This window comes from Cucurbita maxima, unplaced genomic scaffold, assembly GCF_002738345.1.
Source record: "Cucurbita maxima cultivar Rimu unplaced genomic scaffold, Cmax_1.0 Cma_Scf00041, whole genome shotgun sequence".
Taxonomy (NCBI): Eukaryota; Viridiplantae; Streptophyta; class Magnoliopsida; order Cucurbitales; family Cucurbitaceae; genus Cucurbita; species Cucurbita maxima.
Genome location: NW_019272057.1, coordinates 1,538,227 through 1,559,532, shown reverse-complemented (window position 1 = coordinate 1,559,532; position 21,306 = coordinate 1,538,227). Strand labels below are relative to the sequence as shown.

The 21,306-nt window shown below is 34.5% G+C and overlaps 4 protein-coding genes across 4 annotated transcripts in view; 3 read left to right on the top strand and 1 right to left on the bottom strand.

Moving 5' to 3' along the window:
• The first annotated feature begins 419 nt into the window (after positions 1-419).
• Positions 420-9,747, top strand: LOC111469598 (beta-galactosidase 10). Its single transcript, XM_023114919.1, has 19 exons — positions 420-712; positions 810-905; positions 976-1,088; positions 1,264-1,330; positions 1,476-1,568; positions 1,780-1,923; positions 2,745-2,833; positions 3,409-3,514; positions 3,623-3,710; positions 3,789-3,907; positions 4,727-4,891; positions 5,809-6,017; positions 6,414-6,523; positions 7,176-7,285; positions 7,831-7,938; positions 8,358-8,468; positions 8,627-8,838; positions 8,936-9,266; positions 9,365-9,747. The coding sequence occupies exons 1-19, from the start codon at positions 554-556 to the stop codon at positions 9,473-9,475; spliced, it is 2,541 nt and encodes an 846-aa protein (XP_022970687.1). The 5' UTR covers positions 420-553; the 3' UTR covers positions 9,476-9,747.
• A 1,811-nt stretch (positions 9,748-11,558) lies between these two features.
• LOC111469711 lies at positions 11,559-12,741 on the bottom strand. The gene is made up of 2 exons (XM_023115097.1): positions 12,410-12,741; positions 11,559-12,221 (listed from the first exon to the last, which is right to left on the bottom strand). The coding sequence occupies exons 1-2, from the start codon at positions 12,623-12,625 to the stop codon at positions 11,673-11,675; spliced, it is 765 nt and encodes a 254-aa protein (XP_022970865.1). The 5' UTR covers positions 12,626-12,741; the 3' UTR covers positions 11,559-11,672.
• Positions 12,742-15,320: 2,579 nt separating this feature from the next.
• LOC111469712 (ubiquitin-NEDD8-like protein RUB2) lies at positions 15,321-18,025 on the top strand. Its single transcript, XM_023115098.1, has 3 exons — positions 15,321-15,499; positions 16,317-16,576; positions 17,615-18,025. Exons 1-3 carry the CDS (start codon positions 15,407-15,409, stop codon positions 17,727-17,729), a joined length of 468 nt encoding a protein of 155 aa, XP_022970866.1. The 5' UTR covers positions 15,321-15,406; the 3' UTR covers positions 17,730-18,025.
• Positions 18,026-20,562: 2,537 nt separating this feature from the next.
• Positions 20,563-21,306, top strand: part of LOC111469694 (transcription factor MYB63-like) — a 2,765-nt gene continuing 2,021 nt past the window's right edge. The window contains exon 1 of the mRNA XM_023115067.1: positions 20,563-20,765. Within this exon, the coding sequence (XP_022970835.1) occupies positions 20,627-20,765 (139 nt within the window). The 5' untranslated portion in view covers positions 20,563-20,626. The remainder of the gene's footprint in view (positions 20,766-21,306) is intronic.

The following is a 21,306-nucleotide window of genomic DNA, read 5'->3' as shown; positions in this document are numbered from 1 at the left end:
TTCTCTCTCGGATCTTATGCATATCATAACCACTAATTCAACCTGTTTAAACTCACCTGACTCAGGAGCATGAAATTCCTTATTTAAAAGCTCAAACATTTTAATTTTTCATTCTCTTATTTGTTCTCGTAGGGACAATATGGAACGCTAGAAGTGTGAGTATGAAAGAAAGTTGAGATGATAGTTGTCAAAGAAGGAATGAAGATTCCATTCCAGATTGGCTGTGAGCTTAAGATGCAGGAATTAATATGCCAGAACAGACAAGGTCCAGTTAATAGATTTTAAGAGATTCTTGTTAATGAAATACTAAGATTGATAATTTTGAGGAGATTTTTTCTTAATAAAGAAAAGTGAAGAGAAATTTGATATTAGACGTTGATGTGGCTTCACGAATATTATTGGGGGGAAGGGAAGGCAGGTGGTGTGTGGAGTGTCACTCCCACCGTCACCGCCGCACATGTGTTTGTCTTTGCCTTTTCTCATGAATTAAATAAATACCCCCTCCCCACAATCCCAGCTTCTCCACGACTCACCTGGGTTGCTAACCACTGCAATGAGGCTCTCCCTCTCCCTCTCACTGCTACTGCTCTCTCTCTTCCTTCCCCTGTGTTTCGCTGCCAATGTCACCTATGATCGCCGTTCCCTCATCATTGATGGCCAGCGCAAGCTCCTCATCTCTGCTTCCATCCACTATCCTCGCAGTGTCCCTGGAGTGAGTATCTCACCATTTTTCTTTTTCTGCTCTCTTCTTCGTTTCTTCTTGCAATGCATTACCAAAATTAAGCTTCATTTTCACTCCTCTCCCTCAGATGTGGCCAAGTCTGATTCAAAACGCCAAGGAAGGTGGTGTGGATGTCATTGAGACTTATGTCTTCTGGAATGGCCATGAACTTTCCCCCGACAATGTAACCCAAATCACTCCCTCAACTCTTCATTGCTAACTCCTTCTCATTTTCTTCTCTCTTTCTTCTTTAGTATCATTTTGACGGCCGATTCGATCTCGTCAAGTTCGTCAACATTGTTCAGCAGGCCGGATTGTATTTAATTTTGCGCATAGGCCCATTCGTAGCTGCCGAATGGAACTTTGGGTAACCTTCGACCTTTTCTTTTAGGTTACTTAGCCCGAAAAAAATGCGTTTTATTCTGCCTCTGCTTCTACAATATTTTGGAGCATCGCATTCACATTTCACGGAGTTAGTTAGCTGCACCCTTTTATAGTTTAAATATTGCCTGGATTATTTACACATGGTTTTTTCTTTGCAGTGGAGTACCTGTTTGGCTGCATTACGTTCCTAATACCGTATTTCGAACTGATAATGCCAATTTCAAGGTAGGTATACACGAGTTTTGAACTTCGATCAGTATTTGGATTTATCCAGACTCTTTTGACTATCTTCCATTTTTTCTGTCTTAACTTGCTTTATTTAATTGTCTCTATTATCATTGTGGCTCCTTGTGGCTATGCGGGAGTTCAGTATTACATGCAGAAGTTCACTACATACATAGTGAACCTAATGAAACAGGAGAAATTTTTTGCTTCACAAGGGGGTCCCATCATCTTGTCTCAGGCAAGCATTTTATGGTCATTCTAGTGGTGGATTGATCAGATTTTCGATTCCTTTTCCACATTTTTTTTTAAAAACTTGTCTGCAACCAAGTGCTTTTTGCTAGAAAGTGAAGACTTCATTAAAATTGAAAGGGTTTACAAGTGTTATGTAGAAGCCTCTAGCTATAATGCATTGCCATTGCGTGCTGAATTTTGATATGTTTCTCGTGTAGATAGAAAATGAGTATGGGGATATAGAAAGAGTTTATGGGGAAGGAGGGAAGCCATATGCTATGTGGGCTGCTCAAATGGCTGTTTCTCAGAATATAGGCGTTCCATGGATAATGTGTCAGCAATATGATGCTCCTGATCCTGTGGTGAGAATCCCATTCAATTACAACTCCTTTCTTCTATTTAATTATTGGCTCATATTTCCCGAGGGATGGAAACAAAAACCTGAAAGGAATTCTTAGGTAATATTCAGTTAATTTTGGACAAATGTTGATTTTGATTTTGATTTCATTCTTTTGTTTGAGAAGCTTCCCTTCCAGAATTTGGTGGAAACCACCTTTGAATTGTGTGTTTGATCACAGCTGAAACTGAAATCTAAATATCTTCTATTAATCATTTCGTAGCATTACTTGTGAATTCAGTCGATATAAGTTTAGAGTTAATTAAGTATTGTACTCGATTCATTTCTGGCTAGCAATTCCGTAAATACTAACTTGATTACATACAAAGCGTAAGTGATTAATTTCCACATTCGAAAAGCTAAAATCAATAAGCTCAACCATCCATTTTGAGCTTCATAGCTTGTTCATCGTCCCATTCCTTAATATTTCAGGTTTAATGCATGGGGTTTCATATTATCTGTGTTTTTTTTTGGTTAACAGTTATATGCTTACTTTTTATTAAGCCATGGTTGTCACATCCCAAGAGTTCCAGTTACTTGTTTTGTACATTAGCATAAGCATATACTATTTGTGAGGGATTGTATGACATAAATATCTTGTTTGGTTGCCATGTGCACATTGTTCAGCTTCATGTGATTGGACTGGAGTAGGTACTCCCTTTCTACTGTTTTCACTTTTTATAATAAGATTTTTCCTGATTTTGAGGTTGCCACCATCCAAAGCTCTAAACTAGCATTAACAATATTTCCTGAATCATAATAAATACTTTTTCTTCTCCCTTTCAGATTAATACTTGCAATTCATTCTACTGTGACCAATTCACACCTAATTCTCCAAACAAGCCCAAGATGTGGACTGAGAATTGGCCTGGATGGTAACATTACGTTTGTCACTTGATATTTAGTTGTATTTATTCTTGACTAAGCATTTTTTTTATCGTATACTTTTTACGTTCCACCTTGCATAATTAATTGATAGCCGGAATATATGAAAATAGAAACACATGGATGCTTGGTAACTTTATTTGGTGTATAAAATATATATCCGTGAAATTTTCACTTTTAAAATTCACAATATTAAATGGTTATTTATATGTATCCCGACCTCAAAGGAAGGAGTAGATGTTATTACCACATGAACATAGGCTCTTGTTGGCGTTGAATTATTACTTATAAAACAAAAATAGTAGTCCATAAATGTATTTGGATTTATATTTTAGTCTTTTTCGTACACTAAAAGTTATTTGAAGATTTGTTTATTTTCTAAGAAGTAATTAAAAAGTAAAAAATTGTCTAAAGATGAAATATGACAGGGAAGCTTCTTAAATTTTTATCTCACAAATTCTATTTAGCATCTTTTTCTGTATCCCCTCCTACCCAAGTCAATCGAAGAAATTCACACATACTTATCTGCTTTGTGCTTTAGTGAGGTAGTTTCCACGTTTTGCAGGTTTAAAACATTTGGGGCAAGGGATCCTCACAGGCCCCCGGAGGATATTGCTTTTGCAGTTGCCCGTTTTTTCCAGAAGGGTGGTAGTCTACAAAACTACTACATGGTAATTGACCTTTTTTCACTATTAAATAATTTATCAAACTGTGTTCTTTAATTATCGTCATTCTAGCAATTTGATCAATCCTTACAGAAGAACCTTCTTCTGCTTTAGTATCATGGTGGAACAAATTTTGGTCGTACCTCTGGTGGGCCATTTATTACCACAAGTTATGATTATGAGGCACCCATTGATGAATATGGTAAGCTGTCTTTTCTAGTTCTATTTGGTTAATTCGTGAAGTGCATCATGATTTACATTGTTTCTTGAACTATAATAGGCTTGCCCAGATTTCCAAAATGGGGACACCTTAAGGATCTTCATAAGGCTATAAAGATGACGGAGCATGTCGTGCTTAACAGTGAGCCAACTTATATTTCGTTTGGTCCCTCTCTAGAGGTAATGTTCTTCCATGCTGCTTGGTGCTGAATTCTATTTTCTGCAATCAACATTTTATTAAATGTTAAAATTAGTCAATGGATTAATATGCATACATACTGGATAAGATATAATCGAAGTCAAAAAGATCAGGTGTCCAAATGTTGGGGAGGCGATACATCTTCCAAATTCCAAAGTGAAGCTAAACTAAATTGCTTAATCTCTGACAGTAGTTTACCTGAATCTCTCTCTCTGTACACAAGTCAGACATATGTAGTAGAGATGTTCATAGGCATCACTTACCATAATGCTACTGGGAAGAACGGTGATCCTAAATTAATATCAGTTTTCGAATTATCGTCTTAGAAATAGTTTACTGATGTTTTTCACAGAAGTGTGTGATACACTAATGTGTACTTTGATTGAAATTGGTACACGAGTTGTTCATTAAAGAAAAGCCTGATGTAATGGGGAAAAGAACAAAGAAACGATGTTAAAAAAGTACACAAAACAATAGAATTATTTTTTTAATAGTATTCCGAAGGCCACATACAGAAAGTGGGTAAGAGTATAACTGTGTCTTTGTACTACTACCACTGTGAAACTTGAAGCATTCTGTATTCTCATGTTTCCATCTTTTCTACCTGAGTTATCATCCCTTTGATTTTGTGCACCCTAGTCTTACGAAAATCTTGCACACGAGTCTCCGTATGCTATCTTACCTCTCTTTAACACTAGCAGTGAAGTTGATTCACTAGTTTTTTTTAATTTATTATTATTATTATTTTTTTATAATGCTATTTAGAAAAGCCTATTCAATATTTTACTGGTGCACTGTAGGCTGATGTCTACACCGACTCATCTGGAGCCTGTGCTGCTTTTATTGCTAATGTAGATGAAAAAGATGACAAGACTGTCCAGTTCCGAAATGTATCATATCATTTACCTGCATGGTCAGTTAGTATTCTGCCTGACTGCAAGAATGTAGTCTTTAACACAGCAATGGTAAGTAATGTTGTTTTTCTATATGTCATTCAGGTATATCTTGACCTTGATTTGTTGTATTTTATGCATATTGACGTCATACTTTGAATGTTGCCATCTTATTGTAGTTGTAGGAAAATGTCTGTGCCTTTGTCAAGTATGTTTGAGAATAGTGATCTCGGAGAAAATCACCCTCATGAAAGTAACCTTAGATTCCCTTGTCATTGTTTATTGCTTGCTCTCAATAAGTATTTTCGAACAATTCTATCATTTTGTCCACCACTCCTTAAGGGTTCTAAATTTGAGGCCTCAGTCCTAGTTAGTATATCCGAAATCTCGTGGATTATTGAGTTATCTAATGATATCAGATGATGAACCCTCAGAAGTAAATCTTTCAAGGTCTAGTCAGCAGCCCTAACGTCTTTACAGAAGCAGATTAATTTTCCATTTCCAACTCTAAAGTTAAATGCTTACCCAGAACCTGTTTAATTTGATAATATTCCACTACGTGTTTCTAGTGTCTGATTATGCCTATTCCTTATCCTAACTGGAATATGACAACATAGGGACCCCACACACTATTTGTCTAATCGAAACACTGTCTTAATGAATCATTACCATGCTTGCTTGTCATGATTTTGTGCTAAAGAGTTTGGCTTGTTTTCACTCTTGAATCCTTACCATTCCTCTTCATGAAATAATGATGATTATTTGAAATCACATACTTTAAATAACCGCTTCTTTTTTTTTTTTTTTTTCCACATCAAGAAGCTCACATGACAGTTGTCTTGTTTCCGCCTATTTTATAGTTATCTTGATGATTTTATGGGGAAGCTATGATTCTTTTAAGGCCGCTCTTCCAGAAAAAGATCCTCTAAGTGTGATTGCTTCTGTTTTATGGATTTTGGATCTGCTATTTAGTCATAAAACTTCTACAGGTTAGGTCACAAACCGCAATGGTTGAAATGGTTCCCGAGGAACTTCATCCTTCAGTGGATTTAACAAATAAAGACTTGAAAGCCCTCAAATGGGAAGTCTTTGTAGAGCAAGCTGGAATTTGGGGTAAAGCTGACTTCATTCAAAATGGCCTGGTTGACCACCTCAATACCACAAAAGATACAACTGACTACCTGTGGTATACAACGAGGTTTGTCTTTCCTTGAAGAGATAACTAAAGTTATATCTAAGGATCCAAATGAATTTGGTAGACTTGGGTTTATAGATTCGTTACTAGATGTAAATGGATTAAGATGATAATGGAAATTTTGTAGTTTCCTTTATCTGGTCAGTTCTTTGGGCCTGAGTTCAATTGCCTGCCAATATCAATATAGTTTTTTCATGTGTTATATACATCTCAATCTATAGCTTGCTTTTAGATGATAAGTAACCTTTCCTTACTCTATTTTCAGTCTTATGAATATATTTGACTCTTATTTCATAAGAATGAAGTATTCTTGGACAAAATGGGAGATTGTGCCACTTGTAAATTGTTTGAAATATGGAGTGTACAATATCAATGGCTTATAATTTACTTTGCTGGCAGCATTTTTGTTAATGAAAATGAGACGTTTCTCAAAAAGGGAAGTCAACCAGTTCTTCTGGTTGAATCAAAGGGCCATGCTCTTCACGCTTTTATCAACAAGAAACTGCAAGGTGCTTAATTATTTATTGAATATCATATTTTAAGCTTCATATCCGTTTACTGGCATACTGGCATGCATGTTGACTAAGGAATGATAACTTTCAATGCATAGTCATCTTCATCATTTGCATTCTTTCTGTATTTTGACAGTATTTCTAACAAATTCTTGTGAGAGGAGATTTAGTTTTCAGGGTTGATTAGGCATCACCCTCCTTAATATGATTTCATGATATAAGAGGACATATGCATTCTCTTCCTGTCATTTCTCTTTATTTCTTTTTAATCATAATTGAAAACATGCATGGCTGGGAAGTTAATCTATCTATATCTATATGTATATATATTTAAAAACTAAGAAAGGCTTAAAGGAAATAAAAGTTATTAAACTAAGCATTTTCTTGATATGTATGTGAGTGAGGATAAAACATTAGTTAGATTGTAATCCTTTTTAAGTTTTTTATTTTGTATTTTGTATTTTGTATTTTTTTAAATTTTTTTTACTCCCTTTGAACATTTTTTTTCTTTTCATTTTATCAATGGGAACTTTCGTGTGTCGAAATGAATTATTTAACTAGATAATTATTGCGTGTTTCTCCCTATAAGTTATTTTTTCATGTATAGCATAGATTTTGCAGTGGATCACTTCAAACTTTCTGTGAACAGTTAGTGCATCTGGAAACGGATCAGATATAACATTCAGATTTAAACAAGCCATTTCTCTCAAGGCGGGAAAAAATGAAATTGCTTTGCTAAGCATGACCGTTGGTCTACAAGTGAGTTGCTTCTTTTGCCATCATCTATCTTGTGTCGCATTGCCTCAAACCATACTTTTCTCTTCTATTTTATTTTATTTACCGAAAACCATACTCTACTTTAAGTAGATGCCCCTTATTCTCAACCATTGAAGCCTTTTTGTAATCCGTAAGTTGTTTCCTTACTTAGGCTTCTTTTGTAGTGCTATTTTTGGTTGCCTGTTTGTATTATTTTATTTGTCTGAATGAAAGCTTGTTTTTATATTTTTTTATTACCTGAAAAAAAAAACTTGTCTACATCATAGATTCTCTTTTGGATCGTGAAAGAAAAATCTCAGTATAAAGTCCAGGGCAATAGAAGGACTTCTTGATGTTGATATCAGCAATGATATCATCCTTGTATTTTTTAATTAGAGGCCTTGCAGAAACACTGCTGCTAATATATATGTTCATTCATAGAAGTTCACAATAACTTTGAAACAATCGGCAACCTCTTTTCAACTGTCTGGGGATACTTATTTTTGCTTTTGGTATCTTATTGTTTTTTTCCCCTTTCTATATTGCAGAATGCCGGACCATATTATGAGTGGGTTGGAGCTGGACTTTCAAGAGTTGTAATAGAGGGGTTTAACAATGGCCCATTGGTCTTGTCTTCTCATGCTTGGTCCTACAAGGTAGCTCTCTCTTTCTCGCACAAAGTCATACTCACGAGCCAACATAACATTCATCCTAAATATTTAGGTGGTGAAGGCATAAGAAACCTTGTTATTTGAGCTAACTCATCTGTTTAAGGCATAAAGCAACCTTTTGAAGGACAAGTTTGGTGGCACATTTTGTACTATGTCATGCTTATATTTAACCCAGAGATCAATTCAAATGCAACTAAATTTCACAATTGCCAAATGCACATCTCTACTTGTTTATAGGGCCATAGGTTCAAATTCCCTCGTAATGTAATATTGTTTTTAAAACACTAAATTTCATACCTAGAAACATCAAGGGGGCCTGAAGGTTTTTGATGAAGGGATTCGGGAGTGAACATTATCATAGTGGTCATGATATGCCTTCATTATCTAATTACTGCAATTTTTAGCTTGGATTGCAAGGGGAACACCTCGGTATATACAAACCAGATGGGATAAAAAATGTCAAATGGATATCAACCAGGGAGCCCCCAAAGCAACAACCTTTGACTTGGTACAAGGCAAGTATTTGACCTATGAGAGTCATTCATTTTGCTGTGAGAAAATGTTCTGGTGTTATCTATGCTAGGTGGTGTTGGAGTAAGTTTGTGGTTGAAAAGAGTAATGATGTCTTCTCTTTTTATTTGTAAAAGAGATGTCACTGTTATCAATTTTGCAGGTTATTCTGGATGCTCCCTCTGGAAATGAGCCTGTCGGGCTGGATATGGTTCATATGGGTAAAGGCATGGCATGGTTGAATGGAGAAGAAATAGGAAGATATTGGCCAAGAAAAAGCTCTGTTCATGATGCGTGCGTTGAGAAGTGTGACTACAGGGGCAAGTTCAGACCAGACAAATGCTTAACTGGATGTGGAGAACCAACCCAGCGGTGGTACGTCACACATTAAAATGCAGTTTTTAGAACAAATCTATTGATCGGTTAATGTTAAGAAGGGAATAACGGTGAAGTCTGATCTAACTTTGTGTAGGTATCATGTTCCAAGATCTTGGTTCAAGCCAACAGGAAATATTTTGGTGATTTTTGAGGAGAAAGGTGGAGATCCAACAAAAATTAGATTATCTAAACGTAAAGTCTCAGGTATATGTGCCCATCTTGGAGAAGGGCATCCCTCGATTGAGTCATGGTCTGAAGCTGAAAACGTACACGTAAAGAACAAAGCAGCCGTCCATTTGAAGTGTCCCGGCAATGCCCACATAGCCACAATCAAATTCGCAAGCTTTGGAACCCCCGAGGGAACTTGTGGAACCTATAGTATAGGTGCCTGTCACGATCCTAATTCTACATCCTTGGTTGAAAAGGTAATAGTTAGCTTTCTTCTACTCTTTGAATCCTGGGTAGTTGTTTTTGGAATTGCCCTGTACTAACATTGTATTAAGATGTCTGATCTTATTTGCAGGTGTGTCTAAACAGAAATGAGTGTAGGATTGAGCTAGGAGAAGAGAGTTTCGACAAGGGTTTGTGTCCGAGTGCAACCAAGAAATTAGCAGTTGAAGCAGTTTGCAGCTAGTAAGGGAGGCGTTTTGCGTTCATATTTCATTCTAGTTCTTGAGAAAAGAATGTCGTCCTTGTATTGCTACCATTGGTTTTAACCACGCTTAAGAATTATGAAATATGAAAAAAGATACTGCTTGTCTTGGTCGTTATACTGGTAGTATCAAGTAAATCTTTATTATTCTACTAAAGTGGGGTTTGTAGGAAGTTTGAGTATTTGATTTGGTTAGTTTGAGTTTGTACGGGCTTAATTATGAAATGCAATTTTTTTTAGAAGGCCTTAGTTAAGATGGAGAAGATAGGTGCAATGTATTGTGTACCGATCTTTTGGAGATGTTAAGAAATGAATAAAAAAAAAAAAAAACAGATATATCTTTGTTTAGTTGTTTTTGTTGGCCGAAGATCGCCAACGACCATTGATTATTGGGAGAAAGTCATGATTCGCACAGGTGGTGATATGTAAATGTGGTTTGCGGGCTATTTCAAAAGTTGAGAGAGGAGTGCTATTTTGCGATAAAAAGTGACTTTTATCCCCTAAACGACGATCTTAGTGGTGTCAAACTCAAACTTTAAGTCATGAACTCAAAAAGTTAGTACTCACTCAATTAAATTAATCTAATTTGTCACACGATTTTAAGAAGTTCAGGTATTCTTGAATGTTACCTTGTAATACGGTGGAGTCTATCATGAACTAATTTATTTTGTCTCCTCTTAGAGTGAGTTTACTCCACACACAATAGTAGTTTCTCGATACATTAATTATGGAGTCCTTTGTTCACTTTCAGGCAGGTTTGTTCAACATACAATAGTATATCCTCAATCAACTACCTGTGTAGTCTCTCGTCATCCCCTCTCAAGTCGGGTTATCATACACACAATAGTGATTCATCATGCAATCTACTTATGTAGTCTATCGTCCCCCTCTCAATACGGGTTATCATACACACAGCGGTAACTCCTTATATCGTCTACTCGTTTCTTATCAAGGCATGTTATATTCTACACACATAGTGACTACTCAAATAGTTCCATTCGTATTACCATCGATCTTATGTGTTCTCGTAGTTCACTTTTGATGTCATGGAGATATATTAGATTTTAGGGCGTCTAGTTGTATTTACTATGTTTATCAAGAACGGTTGTATTAATACGTGAAACTGACGCATCTGTTAAGTTCTTTAGCATGGCTGAAGTTGAGGAAGATATTTGGTGAGAGGCATAGAATTGGGAGAAGGGTTTGTGGATGATGACAAGTTGAGGAAGATCACAAATGAATAGATAGGGCCACCGACAACCAAGTCCCCACCATAGTGACCCAAAAATGGTGTGCAAGTTTAAATGATACATTCACACAACCATATGCAAAACCCATCACTGCATTAATTTGGTCTCAACTTGAGAACAAATTAAGTTTTGACTCCTTGATTATGAGTTTAGGGTTTGAATGCCATCCTAACTTGGTTTTTTTTTTTTTTTTTGGATTTGTTAGAAAATAAATAGAAGTTGGGTGAAAAAAAAAAGAAGAAGGGGTCATTGAAGCCTTTGGGAAACGTAGGTGGGGAAGAGTATGATAAAATTTAATTGTCATTAAATGAGAGTTAGGTATAGATATTAATGAATTAAGTTTTAGGGGCAATCAAACTCAAACTCTCTCTATTTGGAAACTATATATTATATTTGGTTGAATGCCCTTTTCATTCATTTATACTTCAACTTTATTATCTTAATTAATCACCATCTTATCTTTTCATTTAATCACAAATTAAACATTAATGTTCTCACTATATTTTCAAAACATATCATTCAATTATGTTCCTTTTTTTTTCCCATTATTAATAACATTAATACTTTCTCACCCACTCTCAATAATGTACCTTACATTTTCATCCTCCATTAATATACAACACATAATTTAATTCTCCAATTAATACACCTTACCATAACTCTACATCTTCATCTATATTTATTTTATCAAAAAAGAAATGATTTTTTTTTTTTTTTAAAAAAAAAAAGTAAAATTTGAGTGTTTTAAGGATGAAAATGATTTAATGGTAAAGCTAGGGATTTAAGTCATACATAATTGAGAAATAAAAATTATGATATAAGAAATGTTGGTATGATCTATTGAAATCCCACCTTTCCTTTTTGCAATTTTCTTTTTTACATATAATTAAAAAAAAATTAAAAATATTTTTCCTTTCCACCTCTTGGATTCAAATCGAAATGTTCAGATCAAGCCGAGGTTTCTTCTCCGCCGGCAACGCCACGACGGACCTACACCGTGGACACGTCGGATTGTTCTTCATAACCAACACATACGACAAACACCCAGGGCAGCCCACGGCGATCTGAGCCGCCGCCGAGGAAGATGACGACAGAGATTTATTAAAGTTGTCTTCTTCTTGAAACTCTCTCGCTGACGACGATGAGGAGGAATACGACGGCGACGGTGACGATTTCCACAGCGAGGAGCGTTTTCTGATGGGATTTTTATCAGCCCGTTCGAGTGCCGACTTCACCTTATCCAAAGTACAAACGCTCTGATAATTACTCCTCGGCGACGGCGACGGCGGCGGCGACGACGACGACGAGTCCAATTTCAACTCCAAGCTCGTTTCGTGGACCAAATGGTTGGACAATTTGAATTTGGAATAATTGAGCGACGGCGGAAAGTTCAAATCTTGAAGCTTTGCCACTGTTTGATTGGTTTGATGGTTGTTGAAATCTTGAACATTGCTTCTTTGAATGAACATTTTTCCTGACTGAAATAATTTTAAATAATTTAAACTTAGAAATCCACGTGAGGATTTACTCTCTTGTGTGAGGATTTACTCTCTTGTATGATATTGTCTAATAATCTTATTTATAAATTCAAAGTAGCTTAATGGAACTAAACCCAAAATTTCATTATAAGAAAAAGGAAAAAAAAGAAGGAAAGGGAAAATGATACCTTCAAGTCGAGTCTTTTTTCCCAGCCGGAAGGAAGTTGAAGGTCGAGGTCCAATTCTTGGGGGTCGGTAAATTTGGAACAGCCGCCGGTGAGTAAGTCTCGGGTGATGAGAGGCGTTAAGGTGTCGGGGCCAGATTCATTTGCGACCGTCGGATGAGGGTCGTCTTTGTTGTAACCCGTAAGAACTCGCACGTGGGAGGTCACTTCGGCGGCCATTTTGTTGAGAGAGAGTCTGAGAGGGGGAGTGTCGGTTTTGTTGTGCAATGGGTGGGTGCAGAAAGGGGTGTGTATATATGGTGGAAGATTAAGGGGGGCGTTATACAAATTATTAAAAACAAAAATAATGTTGAAATGAATTTCCCCAGTGGGAGCATCTCATTAAACAAGAAAACAATAAATAAGGAAGAAATTAATTCAAAAACTTAGAAACAAGCACCACCTAAGTTATGGACGCATTTAATACCCACCGAATCAAATTCAAATTCAAATTTTTTTCATTTTCATTTTCATTTTCATTTTCATTTTCATTATGCTACACATTTACATCAACCTATACTATATTGTTTCAATTATCATTGCTGCCTCCATCATCATCATACTCACACCTATAACCAGGATTAGTTCAAAACAAAAGACAACAAAATCATTAGTTTATTATTAATCTTTCTTTTTTTTAAAAAAAATCAATTCCAACTTTCTACCTCTAAAGTTATATAAATAAAATAAAAAAACCAAAAAATGCACATGGACTTTTTTTGGTTAACACTAACCATTCATGGGTTGGTGGCACGTGTAAAACTACGAAGCGCTTGGTCATTGCTTATTTTATTGGTTTCTAAAAAGTCAGTTTATTTTAAGGATAAAATGACGGAAATAGCCTTCCTTCAATTAATGCCCGTAGTACATTATAACTCAACACAGCATCCCCCAACCATGGTTGGTTCTACAACTTTTTTTTTGGGAGTAGTTTGTGTTGTTTAATCCTTCAATTCAGTTCCCATTAGTTATTCACTTCACCTAACAATTTGTATTTTGTGAGGAAGAGGAGAGTTTATAAAAATATATACATGGAAATTACTAAAAAGAAGTAATTAAACAAAGGAAATGATGGGGAAGACCAAAAAAAAGAATGGGACATTTATGGAATAAAGTAAATAACATAAGATCTTTCCAAATCCTTGAAAATGTTGGGAGTGTTCTCACACGTACGGGTGGGGGTATTAATTAGGGTTGGTCAAACATTTTGAAAATAATATAATATAAAAACTTGTAACATCAACGCATTAATTCTCATTCAAACTCCCCCATTAATGAAACTAACCAAAATCATTTTATTTTCTATTTTTTATTTTATTTTATTTTAGAATGTGTAGCATACTTTTCAATTTTGATTCAACCCTATCCCAATTCAAGGTGGCCGCCACCCACCAAGCAATTTTAAGATTCAACGCTCCTAGATGTTGCCCTTTTATTTTGGTTTATTTATTTATTTTTAAAATGAATCATTATTTTCTACTTCTTCTTTATAATTGAAACGAGAGCGTAATTCCTTAAATAATAAGGACAACAATAATAATGGTAAACAACTTCAAAGTCATAACCACCCTCTTAAATTATATAACTTCAATAATTTCACTTATAATGTAAATAGGTTAATTAATAAGTCCATTTATTATATTGTTTTAACGTTGTTATTAAATATTCCTGTCCCTATATGATAATGCGACTCCCTTCTAAATCGTGCATGCTTTATTAATTTACTACCAGCAAAATCAAGCTATATTTTATGACCTATCAATAGCTATTTTATTTTTTTATTAAAAATAAACTTATTTTCTCGTCACGACTTCATGTTTTGGTTAAAAAAAAAGAACTAACATATCGGAGGAAAAAGGAAAAAGAGTACGTACAGATAAAGATCTCATTTTTAATTATTTTTAAAAATGTTAAAAGGTGGTAGAATGGGCCCGTTCCGTATTGGGCTTGAATGGTCCGTCGTAGGGCCCAATAAACTTTAATCTTGAGATGTGAGATGAGGAAAAGGGTGGACCCAAGTAAGGATCCAAGATGCAAAGAATCTGGTCGTCGCACCACTCACCAATGCCACAGCTGCAGAATAGAAGTGGGTCCTATTTTTACAAACTTTTTCAGAAATTTGAGTTTCCTTTCATCGAATTCGGGTTCCGATTCTCTGCATTTTTCTTTATTTTCTTTTTTTCATTTTCATTACCTTTTATTTTTATTAAAAAAATGGGAATACACAAGTAAATGAAATAAAATTTGCATGCAAGATTTATAATAATGAAATAGGAGGGAAGAAATAGGAGAGTTACTGTTTTATGCACCCTAACACAAATTGTGATTATAAATATTTTTTATTCTATTTTTAACAACATAGTGGAGCCAAGTAGAGAGTAGATCCAAAGGGTTCCAGTCTGGAAATAAACTCTTTTAAGGGAATTAATCAACATCTTTCCTTGTATATTTGATAAAAAAAAATGTCTAAAAAAGAAAAAGGGGTCAAACTTTTACATAGCGTCACTTTCAAGTTTGACCATGTTTGAATCATATTTTAAAATTAAATCAAATCAAATCACGGAAGCAAATGGAGAGATAGAAAGTAGAACTTTCATTTATTTTTTAAGAATAATAAGTAACGCCTGTGCAACCAAATATAGTGGAAATTTTAGCTTCTTTCTTTGGTTGGGGTTAAAAAAAAAAGAATTTGGATAATTTATCAAAAAGGACACCAATTATAACGGCAAAATGGTGATTAGTCCTCATTAAATGAAGGGGTAATTTAGTAAAAAGTAGAATTATTCTCCTTCAATATTAAAATAGTATATTTATAATTTTAAAAAAATAAAATAAAATAAAATCTAATAGGCAATGGCAGCCGTAGTAGTGGCATTTAGCCCAATTTATTTCCAATCTCCTATCGGTATCTTTTTCGATTTTTCTCTCGCTCTGATCCTGAGAAATTCGGAAGAAGTAGCGATGCAGATCTTTGTCAAAACCCTAACTGGGAAGACGATCACGCTCGAGGTCGAGAGTAGTGATACAATCGATAATGTCAAGGCCAAGATCCAGGTCCTTGTTCTCTCATTTCTTTCTCTTACTTCATTTTCTATCAATTCATTTCTGCCGCAAGTTCGTAAGCTTTTAATCTTGCTTCAATTTTCTGGCTTTGCTTTCTTTGCTTGTATTTCGCTTCTGCTTTGCCCATGCTTCTTGTTTCTTTCCTCTGATTCATCTTTAGTCTGATTTTCTTGTTTAATCCATCGCTAACATCTTTATTTCACCACTCACAGATTCCTTCGCGTTTTGGAAGTTATTTCTTCTTTTTATCTCTGTCTTCGTCGGGGAGGAGGTGTTATGGAGACTCTGGTTTTTGATCAATTCTCACTAACCTGCGTGTGTTTCGAATTTTGTGTCATTGCATGAACCAATGGAAAGAAGATTAAGAAATTCATGTTTGTTGTTTCCTTTTCCCTTCTTTGCTATGTTTAGTAGTCAAATTAAGATGGACTAGGTTTCCTTTTTTCTGTTTAAAAATTTTATTTTTCATCCCCTCGGACACATTTTCTTTATATTCAAACCATGTAGTATTTTTTCTTTATGGTCTCTAAGTCTATGCAGATTCTTATCGTGTGTTTGTTTATTATATTAACTTCTTCCATGGCTGATTTTGTTTTCTGGTGTATGTTTATTTTCTTGCTACGCCACTTTATCAGCAAGCAAATTCTGCAGGCTGTTATGGTCCCAATAAGCGGATGTGGCAATTTGATTCCAGCGTGCTTTTTGGGAAAAATAAAAAAATCATACTTTGAATTCCGGATTACACAGTCCTTCTAGTTTCAACAGGTGCCATTAGGCAATTTGGTTTAATTGGTTTGTTTATGTGTAGGACAAGGAAGGCATTCCCCCTGACCAGCAGAGATTAATTTTTGCTGGTAAGCAATTGGAAGATGGCCGAACACTTGCAGATTATAACATCCAAAAGGAGTCAACCCTTCACCTGGTCTTGAGGCTCCGAGGAGGTACTATGATTAAGGTCAAGACTCTTACCGGGAAGGAAATTGAGATTGACATTGAGCCAACAGACACAATTGATCGTATCAAGGAGCGTGTTGAGGAGAAGGAGGGGATTCCCCCCGTTCAGCAAAGGTCTGCATTTATCTCCTTCTTCAATTACTAGAACTACAATGACTCAACCTTTCTATTAGCATTTGTATGTGTGAATAGCATGTTTAATCTATTAGCATTTGTATGTGTGATTAGCATCTTCTTCTCCAATTACTAGAACTACAATACATCAGTATGCACTCTCTGTTTATGAATATAATTTGATGTGGATCCGTCATGCTTAGCACAGGGTTCATTAGTTGTACTTGGAAAAAACAATAAAGTTGCTGAATTTAGATTCCAGCATTTATTTCATACTTGAAATTTTATTTTTAAAATGTCTCGACTTAACACAACTCAAACAGTTTAGCTTTTAAGGACACATCTATTGCTAATTTGAGTAGAGTTCAATGTATTAGATGTCTATTACCCTTTCCTAAGGTTGAAGGATCGATCCCCACCCACATATTTGTTGAGTTCAGAAAATAAAAGTAAGGACGTGTCTGTTAAGTACTTATGTTGGATTTACTTTAATCAGTAATGTGGTCTCATAATGAAGGGTTATAAAAGAAACCTAAGAGCAATGAATATATTTTCAAATTACTTCAAAATCACTTAATGGGAATTCAAATCTAAGTTTTCGTATAAAATATTGTTGTCCAAGGAAGCTGTTGATTCAGAATGGTGATATAGTTTGACAGAAGATTTTTGTTAGTTTCACATACTTAGAAAACTAAGTCCATGTTTGACGAATAATCTGAATTGTGAGTTTAAACTGTAAATACATATTTCAGAAGGTCTAATGCAGTAATGCTCCAATCAAGTGCCTGACTATTGTTAATATGATAGACTTAGACAGTCACGTTACCAAAGTTTTCTCTAGTTGGCTTCCCTTACTTTTCTTCTGATATCTGTTTAATGCTATTATTTTCTGGAGTGGAATTAAATATATCACACCGACCTAACAAATTTGTTCTTTTTTTGATCTCTTATTGAAGATTTGTTTTTGGTCATCTTTGGTGTTTTGAAAATTCACTCTGCTTTGGATAATAAGTACTGTTCTACCTCTGCTTTCTGCAGGCTCATTTATGCTGGCAAACAGCTTGCAGATGACAAAACAGCTAAAGACTACAACATTGAGGGTGGTTCTGTTCTCCATCTAGTGCTGGCCTTGAGGGGCGGAGGTTACCTGTAAAAGCATTTATCACCTCCTGAAATTCTGGATTTTCAGTTTGTTTGTTGATGCTTGATGAATGCATGAGCGGCATCTTGCTTGTGTGGATGAATGGAAAATATTTGTGCCCAAACGTACTTTATCAATTACTCTCTAATACAGACTTGGCGATTGTGTAGACATCTTTTGAAGTTCAACAGTAAACCATTTGGTCTACATGGAAGGAGTTTGTAAAATTTAGTCCCAAAGTTTATCAGTTTTTATTGGGGATTTGGAGCTTATTATTTATCCTTATGGTTATACTTCATTTTCATGGATCCTCTCCTGTCTCACTAGGGCTGTGTATCACAGGCTGAAGTATTTGGACATCCTTCTCCAGCTGCATTTCTTACTCTTTTCCTTCCTCTTTTTATGTAGGTACGGTCAAAGCCTGTGAATTATGGGGGAGAAGGTTGGTTTTAAGTTGATGTTCCATTATATATATATATATATATATATATATATATATATATATATATATATATATATATATATATATATATATATGTATATATGTATATATGAGGTTTGATTAAAGATGCTCCGATGAAGAATGGTTTTGTATAGATAAATCTGAATTGGATTGTAAGCAACAATTTATAATTAGGAGAAAAAATTGGTGAAGCATGAATCAATACAATAAATCGTGTGAAGTGTATATATTGGACCAAATAGTCAACTCCAAGTGCCAAAGTGTTATACCCATTTACAAAAACCACAAAATCAACTAAGTTACCAAAATTATTTATTCAAACTTAGGGTGGGGAAATATTGTATTCATTTACTGAGATATACAAACAGAACAGAACAGAACATCCTTCTTGTTCTCGCTGTTTGAAAATGTTTGTATTAGGAAGTGAAAAGGAAACAAGAGAACATTGTGATGTAATGGTCTCATCACTTTTAGTGTTAGCAAATGGTTTGACTCAGTTTATTTGAAGTTGTTTGGTTTAGATTAGGAGTTTAAAAGTCTATGTTTGGACTTGGTGGTGGCGTTTGGTAGTCGTCAAAAGTCGTAATGGTTAGTGAAGTTTCACTAACCCACAACAAAATTATAGAAATCGCACACTCACTTGTACTTTACATTATTATTATTAGCATTATTGAGATTAATTAATAGTTGAATATGTAAGAGAGAGTTATTGAATATACTGAACAAACAAACATCACATACATAGTAAGTGGTTGGAATCCTTGTGTTTGAGTGGACCAAGTGCTTCACCCTTTACTTCCATTTCATATTCTCTTTTTCATTCTAGCCTTATCTAATCTTTTCTACTTTCCATTCAATCCTACCAACTTGGTTGGGTTACCAAATCCAATATTTTCGTACATCATACTCGTCATATCTCGCATCGTTTCTTATAATAGTGTGGAAACTTCTCCCTAGCAGACGCATTTTAAAATCGTGAGACTGACGGGTATACGTAACGGGTCAAAGTGGACAAGTGGTGGGCTTGAACAGTTATACATTCGAAGATGAACAAAGCATGAATTTGAGTTAATATGAACCTTACGAATAAACTATTTATAAAATTCACAAAAAGAAATACACAAATGACGGAGTCTTTTTCCTTTAAAATTCTAATTATTCACATTATTATTTTTTTCTTGATTGTTGAATGAGGGTTGAATTTAGAAAAGAAATAAAGAAAAGAAAGCTGAAAAGTTAATTTAGAAAAGAAGAGAATAAAATAGTAGGAAAAATCCAATAACGAAGGACTGTTTTGTTTGTACTCTTTAATATTAAATTGGTAGTAATTAGTTTCCCAAATACACCATTTTACTTTTATCTGTAAAAAATATGAATGTTTTTTGTTGGGTTGAATTTAAGATGCTCTCTTTTCCTTGCTAACTTGCTCAACCTTTTTACATCTTTTCAAACCCATTATTATTTATTCATTAATAAATAGCAGTTTTTATTAAAATAAATAAAATAAATTTGAATAGGAAAGGAAAGGTGATAAAAATGATTGATCAAAATTGAATATGAATGGAAAAGGTAAATGAGCAAAAATATTGATTTAATGGGTTTGCTTACATAATAATTATTTGGCATTGAAATAGAAACAAAAAAAATAAACAAAAAAAACAAAAAAAAATTATTTGGCAAATTGCCCATTATATAATATCATTTTTAAATGCAATTTAATCAAGTGTGCGATATCAAATCACAATTTATGTTTGGTATCCGATGGATCCCTTCAACTTCTCATGTTCATGGTGATCATCTTAGGTTTCACACTTCTCATGTTCATAATATCATTTTTTTTTTTTTTTTACCTTATTCTTATTCCTACGTTAGTATAAGTTAATTTCATGTTATACAAATTACTCTTATCAATTTGTTTATACTCTAGTGTTACAATAGTTACGCCAAAGAAAAAAAATTATCTAAGAAACATCTAAAGAATCTCACAAATTCAAACAAAATTCAAACAATTTCATCGACTTCATAGACTATATTTATGTTATTAATTCATTAAACACATCAAAAAGTTATTATTATTTATAAAAAAAACATGTTAGTGAAGGGTAAAGCTAGGATGGAATTTGATGGAATATTGAATTTAAAGAAAATATTTGGGTAATATTAAATATAATTAATTTAGAGTAAAGAAAAAAAGGAAAAGGAAAGCAAAACAGGTCCTTGATTTTTCTTCTATTTATTGCATTGGGTTCCCTATCACTAAGTAATGAGATGAGCCTTTTGCTGTCCATTTTCCCTCTGATTTCTCTCTCTCTCTCTCTCTCTCTCTCTCTCTCTCAGTTTGGAAATTTGTATATATATATATAACAAGTATATGTATATGTATATGCATATGTAAAGAGAAAAAATCATCATCATCATCGGTGGTGTTGGTGTTGTTGAAGAAGAAATGGGGAAAGGAAGAGCTCCATGTTGTGATAAGAACGAAGTGAAGAGAGGGCCATGGAGCCCTGCTGAAGATTTCAGTCTCATCACTTTCATTCAAAACCATGGCCATGATAATTGGAGAGCTCTTCCTAAGCAAGCAGGTACACACACACATCTCTCTCTCTATCTCTCTCTCTCTCCGCCGTCCCCGCCGCCGCAGCCGCCCCCCACCTCTTCCATCACCATTTCCGGATCTGGGTTTCGCTTATTGTCCAAATTCATGCTATTTCTTTCCATAATAAGCGTCCAAAATGGGTATTATTCAAAAATTTAGTAGTTGCATGCATTGCCATTTGTTTCCAATGCCCTCCATTCCATTAAAAATTAAAAAAAAAACAAAAAAAACAAATTGTATACGTTATACTTTCATTTGCTTTCTTTGTTTCTTATCCTTTAAACAACACTAATTTCCAAACCAAGTTTGAAACGTTTTGTTTTTTAATAAATTAGTTGGCCAAATTTCAACCCTCCAACACTCATTTTCTGCTAATTTCTTCCTTAATTATTCCTTTCCTCTTAATTACATATCTCATCTTTAATTCTTTACCAACATTATCTCTTCACATTTATACCCATTTTCATTTACATTCCTTTCATACATGAAAATTGTATTTCCCTTTTTTTTTTTTTTTTTTTTTTTAG

Bases quoted from the DNA above. Each gene is read 5' to 3' on its own strand.
- LOC111469598 (XM_023114919.1), top strand. From the start codon at position 554: ATGAGGCTCTCCCTCTCCCTCTCACTGCTACTGCTCTCTCTCTTCCTT. The intron at 2,834-3,408 runs GTAACATTACGT...CACGTTTTGCAG, and splicing joins ACTGAGAATTGGCCTGGATG to GTTTAAAACATTTGGGGCAA. The intron at 8,839-8,935 runs GTACGTCACACA...AACTTTGTGTAG, and splicing joins GGAGAACCAACCCAGCGGTG to GTATCATGTTCCAAGATCTT.
- LOC111469711 (XM_023115097.1), bottom strand. From the start codon at position 12,625: ATGGCCGCCGAAGTGACCTCCCACGTGCGAGTTCTTACGGGTTACAAC. The intron at 12,222-12,409 runs GTATCATTTTCC...AAATTATTTCAG, and splicing joins AAAAAAGACTCGACTTGAAG to TCAGGAAAAATGTTCATTCA.
- LOC111469712 (XM_023115098.1), top strand. From the start codon at position 15,407: ATGCAGATCTTTGTCAAAACCCTAACTGGGAAGACGATCACGCTCGAG. The intron at 15,500-16,316 runs GTCCTTGTTCTC...GTTTATGTGTAG, and splicing joins ATGTCAAGGCCAAGATCCAG to GACAAGGAAGGCATTCCCCC. The intron at 16,577-17,614 runs GTCTGCATTTAT...TGCTTTCTGCAG, and splicing joins ATTCCCCCCGTTCAGCAAAG to GCTCATTTATGCTGGCAAAC.